We start from the raw sequence: 11,021 nt of genomic DNA, 5'->3' as shown, positions 1-11,021 counted from the left end.
GTGGGGAGAGAGGGCCACCGGGGCCCAGTCCACAGACGCGCCCAGGGGTCTGGGCTGCGGTGTTGACGCGCCAAAGGCAGCAAGGGCGCGTTCACGCGTGCGAGGCAGAAACGAGGAGCGCGCTCGGCTACCGCGGCAGCCACGGAGCCGCGAGCGCGAGCCACGGAGGGGGTGGGCAGCGCGGGGCGCGCGCTGACGTCGCCGGGAGTCACGCACGGAGCGCCGGGTTACGCGCCGACGTCTGGCTGCCACGACTCGCCGTGGCGGCGGCGGCGGCGAGCGGATCCCGCTAGGGAAGAAGGAGAGAGAACTGACGGGGCTGTGAGTGAGCGGGAGGAGCGGGGTGCCTGCCCGGCCTGCCTGCGGGAGCGAAAGCCAGAGCGATCGAGGCCGGAGTCCGCCGCGCGGCCGCCGCCTCCGCCTCCTCCCCTCCCCTCGCGGCCCGCCCCCGCTCGCAGCCCGCCCTCCTCGCGGCTCAGCCCGCAGAGCCCGAGTGAGGCGCCGTTCGGCTCGCGCGCCGTCCAGAACAGGTGTGCGCGCGCCTCCCCCTCCCTCCTCCTCGCGCCCGCCTCGCGCGCGCCGGCCTCCCTCCAGCCTGCGCCCTCCCTCACCTGCGGCAGGACAGCGCCCGCCAGCCCGCCCGCCCCGGTAAGCCCCTCGCGACCTCGCTTGCTGTCACTGCCACACTCGAGGTGCCGCCCACCTTGTCCCTTGCAACTGTCCTCTCAGCCCAGGAATAATTATAGTGCCATTGCAGACCCAGGCAGTGCAGCAACGCCCCCCCCCCCCAGGCCTGACGGAGACGAACGAATGAACCCCCTCCCACTTCCAAGAAGAACATCATGACATTTATTTCCCCCTTTAAAAAATAAAAAAATAAAAATAAAACATTCTCCCTCCGCAGGCACTGGTGACCATCAGTGATGCGGATTTTTTTAGCCATCCCTGAGCCCCATTTCCCCAGACCACCGTGGCCCCGAGGCCTGGGACAGTGCGCTAGACGTGGTCGACACTCCCAGTACAGCAGTCCTTGAAAGTGGGGAGAGGAAGGAGGGATCTATAATTTAGATTCTCCGCTGCCCCCTCCCCCAAATTACATGCATACACCCAGGGTGCGTTGTTAAAAAAAAAAAAAAAAAAGACAACAAACAAATCGGTGCTGACATCGCAGATGAAGCCAGGCCCAAAGATGGGTGGCCCGAGCAATAGCCGGAGCTCCAGGTCTGTCTGCTCAGTAGCCACCTCCATTTTTGTCGGAGGTGGGGGGTCAAAAGAAAAGGATGTGAATCTAGAGGGTCTTCTCTGAGGTCGACAGTAAGACCAGAGGTGGGTTGCGCTGTAAGAAAACGGACCCTACAAACACATCTACCATAAGCTTGAACTTTGAGAGAGAGCGACCAGCAGGGTGTAAGGAGCTGTCGGCCTTCATCCCCCTCCCCCGGGGAAAAAAAATCCTACCTTCTTTTCCTGTCTCTGAAGGGACTCTAGGAGGCTATTTCGTTCTGATCAGGGCCCCTTACGTGTTGGTCCAGCTAGGAGCTTTAAGGCATCTTTTAGCAGCGATGTCTATGTTTCCGTCCCATGCCCTTGGAAGGGAGATTTACAATAGGCTAGATTTGTTTTGACATCTTTTGGTAGACTTTCAGAGGGAAAAGGAACATTTTTACTTACTTTAAGACCCCCTTTCCCCGTCCACCCTCTACCCCGCCCAAAGGACTTAAGGGAATTGTGGCTTTGAAAATTGGAGTGTTGACTAGAGTATGGAAACAGTTGCTGATTTCAGTTCTTTGAGTACGGTACTAGTAAAGCCATTTAAGCATCAGAGGAAGAGAGGCTTTTGACATTTGATTCAAATGTTTTTGTTTGAACCTTTGGGGTACATAAATGTCGGATTCTCTCAATTTTTTATGGATTTTAGAATGCATGCTAAATTTAACTCTTCTGCAAATGTTTAAAATGAAAACATTGGGAAATGGAAAGATTAGAGATCACTAAATACTTCTTTTCTGAATTTGAATATTTAGTTCATATCTTTAAGTTTAACACTATTACAGTGTCAAAGAAAGCTGATTTTCAAGAATAGGTAAGCTATTGAAAGTTTCTTTAAAAGGATTCATGAAATGTTAGTTCTGTGAGATGTTGTGCTCAGGTTTATTTGAGAGCGTTCTCTGAGCCATGAAGAAGTATGGAATTCCTCTGCTTTGAATATTTGCAGCCTAACATTTTGGTTGTTTTTAATGCTTTAAGTCTTGAAGATAATTGTCTACTTTTACCCAAGTAGCACTTGAATTAAGTTCCAGTGCTCTCTTTTTGGGGGTGGGGTGGGGATGAAATTTGTGCTTTGTAAGTATTAACATGTTGCTTCTGTTGGGAACTAGACAATCAAGAGTTTACTATCCAGAAGTAAATAGCCTCTCCTTAAGTTTATTTTATTAACTGTGTGTTGGGTTTTTTCTTTAAAAATAAAAGATGAATTACATTATTTCAGAATCACCTGTGGTTTAAGCAGAGGGAAATTGAGGTTTTATTTTCCTTTTTGGTCTGTCTTTGTGACCTTGTGCAAAAAAAAAAAAATGTGGGTAAGTTTGTTGAATATGTAGTGATTAATCTTTTTTAATATTGATTCTCTTTAAAGAAGAATGTGAGCGTATGGTATTAATAAAGAGGTTCAAATAACGTAGAAATCTTTAGTAGGTAAATGTAAGCAAGATCTGAGCAAAGGAGGAATGTTTCTTTTTGATGCTTTTTCTCATTAATGTGGATATTTTGCTCCATATTATTTTTTGCTTCTTTTTAGTTTTTTCCTGCATTGTGATGAAATTGTATGGTTAGTGTTACAGCTCTGTGTATTGAAGCAGTAGATCCAAAGAGCTAAATACTAGAACAGGTTTTTCATTTATCAAGTTAGTATATTTAGGTAGTTAACAAGTGGGTAAAAGTCTCTTTTAAGTCTACAATTTTCTGATAGATCTTCAAAGCCAGGATGCAGATAAAACTTTTAAATTCGATTTAAAGTTCTGAACATCTTAAGACTTCCCTATAAGTTACTATTCATTCCTTCCTGGATGCCTTTGAAGACTAATGTCATACCCATAGCCTAAGGAAAGTCATTTTTACCTTTTAGTCTGAGAAAAAAAACCCACATTTAAGGGTTTATGTTGAAATTGACGCTCTTGGTGAAGTAGTGAAAATATGCTACCTAATTAATTTATTGTTGAATTGTTAGAGGGAAAATCTTCAGTCTAGTTTACTTTTTAGATATAAAGCCTCAGTTGTTTGCTGGTTTTCACTTAAAATTTCCATTTTAAGTGTGCAAATGATATTTAAACTTGTATTTTATCTAGAAACATCTTCAGTTGCCTCTGCTCTGGGGAAGAAGTCAGTTCCTGGTGATAAGCCCCTTTTACCCCCAGAAAATCAGGGTGCTCCCAAATTCAAACTGCTTCAGAACCCCTGGAAATAAATGTTTGGAACAGCAAGAAATTTAAACAGTGAAGTTAGTCGGGGAAGGCAATTTGGAGCCCCAAGCCTGAAGAATGTAGGAACTGGCTGCGGGTAGCCTCATCAAAATCTCATTGGCCTTGTCTTTAGCTCTCATTAGGGGGCAGGGTTTGATTCATTGTAAACTCTTGCAGAAGAGCAGCACCGCTGTAGATCTGGGCTGCACTAACTCTTTCCTCGGTTTATACGCCGGAGCATATACCGATCTATTCTATGCAAATACCCTGCCCCTCAGCATTTAGGTTTCTGAATTGCCGGGGTCTATCCAGGGTCCTGACTGTCAGAGGGAGCATGTAGGGAGCCTGTAGGCACCCCTCTTGTCTTCAGGAATTTGTTTTTGTTTTAGGAAATTCTCTAAAAGTTTCTGCTTCTCTTAGCCCAACAGACTTGGGAGTAGAGAGTGCAGAAAACTCAGCACTGAAAAGGCCCTATGTGGTTCTAGATATTGCTTAAGGAGAAATTCTTTGTGAGGCCCAAAGCAAAGGGCTCTGTTTCCGAGTGAGCTTCCTCACTCTGAGCTCCTTCTCATATCACTGTTTGCAGGTGCGTGTTTCTCAGGCTGGTTCACAGGATTCCTTTGATTTGCTCTTTGGTGGCCAGGATTCTTTTCCCTGTTTCTTCCTCTTTAAAGGGAAGTAGTGAATGTGGCTAATAAAAAGTAAAATGGGGCTCTTGCTGGGGACAGAGGCTGGGAGAAAACGAAGGTGCAGAAGACAGGTTTGCCCCCAAAGTGAAAAGCCATATTAAGGGGCTTTGCTGGGTCAGGACTGGAAAGGCGTCTGCCCCTAGACTGTTTCTTAATTTTTCTCACTTTGGGCAACCATCTAGTTATTGATTTCTGCAGCTAAGTGAGGAAAGCGGCTCCATATTGTAGAAGGAAAGGAGAAGTTCAGCAGGAGTGAAATCCACAGATGTATAGGCACATTACTAGGGTGGAGGCAGCAGTGTATGTTGAAAAGCCAGGAGTAAGGCGGCATGATTTGTTTCCTCTCCAGTGATGTGGATTTTGGGGTTACTGGCAATGGTCCTCTGGAAACAGGCCTTAGCTTTGCCACAGCTGTCAGGGCTGCACCCTGCAGTGAAGGGGGCATGAGCACTCACTGTCTAGGTGCTGGAAAATAAGTCCGAGATTGTGGATCATAGTTTAAGAAGAAAATTTTTGTTTCTGGTTTCCATCTTTATTCTTGGGCCCCTTTCTATGGCTATAGAAGATCCCTTTTAGCTATCATCATCCAAAGACTGATAGGTTAATTAACGGTCAGCAACCTGTCAGCACAAAATGCTAGAGAGCTTTAATATTTTATTGGGGTGGGGGGCTCTCATTGATACTTGCTGAGTTTCTGGGTGGAAAAGAAAAGGGGTAAGTGAACCTGGTTTAATGAATCCCGTAAGGAACTGCGTTTCCCAGGAAATTCCTGACATTTTTAGTTCACGAATTTCTGAAAGCCTGATTGGGTTTTCTCCTTCATTCTGGGTCCTTCTAGAGTGGGCTGGGGTCTGAATGCTCAGCAGGGCCTGGTTCATCTGCAGAGCTGGCCGACAACCCAGGCTGGGCTGAGCCCTAAGCAGCGTGCCCCCCTTCCCAAATCTCAGAGGGGGGGGGCAGCCAGGCAGTCAAGGTCCCAAAGGGGGCTGATCGCAGGTTTTTGGGTGAGTGTGGGTTTCTTTTTTATTATTGTTTGAGAGTAAGGGCATAGCCTACAGGAATAGGCACTGCGGGCACCCCGGCCCTGGTGCGGCTACTGTCCTCAGCCCAGCTCCCCCCTCTGGTGAGTGCGCCCGCCCGACTGTGCGGGGCTGCGGTTGGGGGGAGGGGGAGCGGGATCATCTGAGGCCAGAGCCGCTGCCGTGCGCGGGGAGGGGGAGCGGCGGGAGCGAGGGGAGGGAGAGGGGAGGGACGGGCTAGGTGTCTGGTGCTCCGCGCCACTGCTGCTGGCGCCCGGTCCTCATCCCCAGCAGCCCCCTCTGCAGCTAAGGGTTTACCACCGCAGCACCTCTTTTGCCTCGCCTGCCTCTTCGGCTCTGCGGTAGGAGACAGCCCTGCTGGGTTGTGGGTGACACTGTCTGGGTTTGGGTGTGGGTCAAGCCCACAGGGGAAAGGGAGGCCGTGACTCGGTGTCCCCTCTGCATCCTACTGTGCTGTGCTGCGAAGGCCCCTCCCCCAATCCTCTCTTTGGGGTCACTGGAAAGCAGAGCCAGGCCTGATCTCTGTGCTCAATAAGGCATATTCCTCTCCCCGACCCCCAGTCCCCCGACTTCTCTAGTCGAGGCTGCTTAGGGTCTGGCCAACAGGGGTAGCTACGGCGGTGGCAGCAGAGGCTGCGGTGGCACCAGAACTGCGACGCGGCGCTCCCGCTCCCCCCTCCAGAGAGGGGTGTAGGGCGAGGGCCGGCGGGTGGGCGCCGCCTGGCGGGCAGGCGGGCAGGGTGGCTGGCCTGGGGAAGGGGCGCAGTCACGTGCCGGCGGGCGGGTGGGCGCGTACAGTAGGGCGCCCTGCTACTGTACTGGGGAGTCAGTGCCCTGTTACCGGGTCTCGTCTGTCTCGTCTCTCCCGCAGATCTCGCGAGAGTGGCTGACTGGCTGTGGGGGTTGCGGCGGCAGCAGGCGGAGCCGGGGAGGGAAAGCAGCGGCGGCTGAGGCGACTGAGGCGGCGGGCGGAGCGGCAGGCGGCGGCGGAGCGCAGCATCATGGCGGACCGAGACAGCGGCAGCGAGCAGGGTGGTGCGGCGCTGGGCTCGGGCGGCTCCCTAGGGCACCCGGGCTCGGGCTCAGGCTCCGGCGGGGGCGGTGGTGGCGGCGGGGGCGGCGGCGGCAGTGGCGGCGGCGGCGGGGCCCCGGGGGGGCTGCAGCACGAGACGCAGGAGCTGGCCTCCAAGCGGGTGGACATCCAGAACAAGCGTTTCTACCTGGACGTGAAGCAGAACGCTAAGGGCCGTTTCCTGAAGATCGCTGAGGTGGGCGCTGGCGGCAACAAGAGCCGCCTCACCCTCTCCATGTCTGTGGCCGTGGAGTTCCGCGACTACCTGGGCGACTTCATCGAGCACTACGCGCAGCTGGGCCCCAGCCAGCCGCCCGACCTGGCCCAGGCACAGGACGAGCCACGCCGGGCGCTCAAGAGCGAGTTCCTGGTGCGCGAAAACCGCAAGTACTACATGGATCTCAAGGAGAACCAGCGCGGCCGCTTCCTGCGCATCCGCCAGACAGTCAACCGGGGGCCCGGCCTGGGCTCCACGCAGGGCCAGACCATTGCGCTGCCCGCACAGGGGCTCATCGAGTTCCGTGACGCTCTGGCCAAGCTCATCGACGACTATGGAGTGGAGGAGGAGCCGGCCGAGCTGCCCGAGGGCACCTCCTTGACTGTGGACAACAAGCGCTTCTTCTTCGACGTGGGTTCCAACAAGTACGGCGTGTTTATGCGAGTCAGTGAGGTGAAGCCCACCTACCGCAACTCCATCACCGTGCCCTACAAGGTGTGGGCCAAGTTCGGACACACCTTCTGCAAGTACTCCGAGGAGATGAAGAAGATTCAAGAGAAGCAGAGGGAGAAGCGGGCCGCCTGTGAGCAGCTCCACCAGCAGCAACAGCAGCAGCAAGAGGAGACCACCGCTGCCACCCTGCTACTGCAGGGTGAGGAAGAAGGGGAAGAAGATTGATCAAACTGAATGAAACACACACACACACACACACACACACACGCACGCATACACATATGTGTATACACACACACACACACAGCCACACACAGAGAAAATATACTGTAAAGAGAGAAAATAAAAAGTTTAAAAAAAAAAAAAACTCCAAGGGAGCACCACCCACAGAACCTCCACCAACTGACAGTTTCTCTTCTTGACTTGCCACCCATCGCTGGATGTTGTCCACTTTATCCACCATATAAAACAGTAAGCAGCTGCTAAAAACAAAAAACAAAAAAAATATACAAAAAAGTAATAACATTATATGAACTGTGTTTCCTACTTGATTAAAAAATATAAAGAACTGAGTGTTTATTTCCCTAATTAACCAAGAACTTTTGTACACGTTTAAGCTATTATTATTAAAAGTGTTTGCAAAATGGTCAAGATTATAATATTGCTGAATTATATAAAAAGTCCTTTTCATGTTGAGCTAACATTTGACTTTAGCACAAAAAAAGAGATATTTTAGAACACGTAAAATAATATTTTTAGTTTTTCTCATTTTGTTACCAAATTTCAAACCTTACATGGAGGTTATTATAGTATATTTGACATCCTATATACCTGTGATTAGAGATGTGTATATATATGAGGGCTAGGCATGCTGTGTGTCTGAGCTTTGTCTAAATGTTATGCAGAAGTTTGTAGAGTTCAAGGTACGTAGGTTTAATTCATGCAAGGTAAACAATAAGTGCTCTCTTTTATACAATATGCATTGCATCTGGACCTTAAACATATAAAATGGTCAGTGAAACTTCTGTGAACATGAAGAAATTATTAAAAAAGGCATTTAAATGAAATTTGCTAAGTTGTGATTTTTATGGTTGGAACCAAAGTTATTCAAATAGTAAAAGAAAAAAGAGAAAGAAAAAGGAAATTTCCCATAATATTTTTCTGCATCTGTTTGCTTTGACTGAGTAGGTGTTTTGTTATTATTGTGTATATGAGATGTACTTGTATTGTTCATAATATATATTTTTTATTATGTGTAGAAAGATTTTAAAAACCTAACTAACGTGCAGCAATTTCCAGTGAACCTGTACTTGGATATCAGGTAGTGAGTCTATTTGTGGTCACTAGCACTGTCTCCTAAACTTGTAAGAGGTCTGAAGCTATCCTTTGATTTTTGCCAGTGCTATTAACTTATGTAGACCTGTTTAAAAGCAAAGCAACACCATTATAGTTATCCTACTGAGCCATGGATTCTGAGTTTCATTTCAAAAGTGAAAGCCAAGTTGGTGTATGTAAAGGATTTCCATGTAGCTGTGGTGCTAGTTATTACTGGCTACATTATATGCTAAGTGTATTTGTGTTCCCAAGTGTACAAGCCTTCTGTCAAAAGTATGTTCTATTATCACTCATATTCAAAGTGTAGGGTATGAAAACACAAGGTTAGGAGAGCACTTTACCAAGCTGGTGTCCTCCACTGAAATTGTTTGTAACGATAGTCTTTTACAGGTTTTCATTTAAAGATGTTTGTGTGCTTTTAATTGACAACTAACTTCTTGCTGCTGTATAGTAAAATATTAATATATTTTTTATCATTAAACTGCTGCATGACTATCATCTTTGAGTGAAGAGAAAATGTTATAAAAAAGATGCCTTAAATACAGTACATTTTGGTTTGGAATTCTGTAGAAAGTATTTTGGTAAAAAAAGAAAAAAGAAAAAAAGAGGATCTTGGATCTTGTCTGACAGAGAGAGTTCTGAACATGCAATTGTTTCTTGGCAAATGCAGCCATCTAGATCTACCTGCTGTATGTAGGAGAGACCACCTGTAGGACTGGGAAGGTGTCAGCACCTCTCCCATTGGAAAGCATCGGCCTAGGAAGGCAGAACAGTTGTCTGCTTTGAAGGTTTTTGTTTTTTTTTTCCTGCTGGCTCTTTAGGTTTTGATTTGATATTTTTAAGCTTTCTGGTTGAGTGTGTTGTCTTTGTTTTTGAGATCTACTGTATGTGTTGAATAGCAAGCTATTTTCATTGTACTGTGCATTTTCCCATTGTTTGCTTTTCATATTCATACAATGTTAAATATGAGGTGACCGTAAAATAGTTAGGAGTTTCTTTACTTACAAAATCACTGGAAATTATTAAATTGCTTTCCCCTCCCCCCAAGGTGCATTTTTATTATTTTCATATAGTAAAGTTGAGCTTTTACAGTGCATAATGTGACATTTGGAATGCTTATCAACTGCATGTAAACATTAATAACCTGCACTTTTTGTCTTAAGGTTTGTTGAGCTGTTTTGTTCACTGTACTTTAACTGTGATATGGAAAAGATTGCATTCTCTGTGCTGTTTCTAATTAGGAAAGAGAATTGCTTTGATTTTGTCTCTTGTTTACTATAGCTTCTTAAAGTTAAGCCTTGTGCTACGAGTTGTTGGAGTACTCCTAGATCAGTGTTTCTTAGTAGCCAGCAGTCAGTAGTGCAAGTCAACAAAAACACAGCAAACTTAGGCAAAGTGTCCTTTCTTTGAGATGCAAGTTCTTTCGTAAGGTTTTCTTTAGGGTGAGCTACCTAAAGTGAAACCTTTCTTACCTGTAGACTTCAGATTCTGCTTGGAATCCTACCGGATCAAGAAGCACATGTATTGTGCAGTTGTCTTTACACTATTAACAGTTAAACACAATCTTACTAGGACTTTGAATCCATTGTGTGATTTATGGTCAATGGATTTAAAAAGAAATCCACATGCAGATCTTTTAAGACTTAAAAAGTGGTCATAGAGAAGACTGAGTGACTGTAAAGATGCTCTTTTTGTTTAAAGCATCTCACTTTTTCTCCCATTGACCTCCTAACCGCCCCTGCCCCTTCTCCTGTTTCATCCTTCCCTACATTTCCCCTCCCAGGTGCTCGGTACTTTACCAAGGTTCTATATCTCAGTGTATTATGTTAAAGTCTCTTCTTGTTTTTATTTACTAGCGGGTAGCCCCAGTTTGTGCTGAAAAAGGGGGGGTATATTTGACCATATGTGTTACTCATTGAAGACAGTATGATCAAATGTGCCAAAAAACAAGCAAACAGAACTTAATTCATGACAAGTATGCCTTATTTTTATTGATCTGCTTTGTCTTACAATTAAGGTCCAAGAGCTTGGTTAAACTATGTTCTTTGCCTAAGTAAAAAAGAAAACTTGAAATGCATTGAAATATTGATGTTTTTTAAAATGAGAGACACTGTCAAGTAATTTGATTCAGAGATCAGCCACCAGATTTGAAGAGAGAGAGAGAGAGAGAGAGAGAGAGAGAGTGAGTATGTGTGTTGGTGGTGGTAGTGGTGATGGTATTTGTGGCTTTTCCCCCTTTTAAATTACCAAATCTTACGTTAAAGCTACCTTTTATTTGTGCCTCCTATTTATCATGCTGATGTTAGAAGCAGCAGTCATCCAGCCACAGAGGGAGCTAAAGTTAACTAACCAGAACTGTAGAAATCATACATGCCTTTGACAACAAAGGAAGTTCATAGGAAAGCCATGGTGGCTTTTCCTCTACTAGACACATGTTGGAGGTAGATGAATATTTGCCAAATGAGGGAAAAAAAGACAAAGTAGTCAGGAAAGACAAACTGTTTTCCAGCTTCTCAAAAGCCATGGAAAGTAGAAACCAAAACCAATGGGAAATTTAAAAGACCTTGAAAGTCTCACTTTCTAATCCCATGCAGGGGTTAAAATTTGACTCAAAAGTCTATCAATTTTTGTTTTTAGGCCTTTACATCTAGAGATGGTTAACTATTCCAGTTTTTTGTTTTGTTTTAGGTAATGGAGAAAGCTGCTAGTGATTTTAACCCCTGCTGAAAGGAGACAGATAATTTCATTTGGGAGCAA

The 11,021-nt window shown here is 46.4% G+C and overlaps 1 protein-coding gene across 1 annotated transcript; it reads left to right on the top strand.

Annotated features, from left to right (window-relative positions):
- Positions 1 to 224: 224 nt before the first annotated feature.
- On the top strand, positions 225 to 10,341 carry Pura (purine rich element binding protein A). The gene is made up of 2 exons (XM_028762809.1): positions 225 to 648; positions 6,059 to 10,341. Exon 2 carries the CDS (start codon positions 6,189 to 6,191, stop codon positions 7,152 to 7,154), a length of 966 nt encoding a protein of 321 aa, XP_028618642.1. The 5' UTR covers positions 225 to 648; positions 6,059 to 6,188; the 3' UTR covers positions 7,155 to 10,341.
- Positions 10,342 to 11,021: the final 680 nt, after the last annotated feature.

The sequence above is a fragment of the Grammomys surdaster genome, unplaced genomic scaffold, assembly GCF_004785775.1.
Source record: "Grammomys surdaster isolate TR1022 unplaced genomic scaffold, NIH_TR_1.0 135, whole genome shotgun sequence".
Taxonomy (NCBI): domain Eukaryota; kingdom Metazoa; phylum Chordata; class Mammalia; order Rodentia; family Muridae; genus Grammomys; species Grammomys surdaster.
This window is presented reverse-complemented; position numbering and strand designations above follow the sequence as displayed.

What these genes read in the sequence shown, in the direction of transcription:
- Pura (XM_028762809.1), top strand. Translation starts at nt 6,189, where the DNA reads ATGGCGGACCGAGACAGCGGCAGCGAGCAGGGTGGTGCGGCGCTGGGC.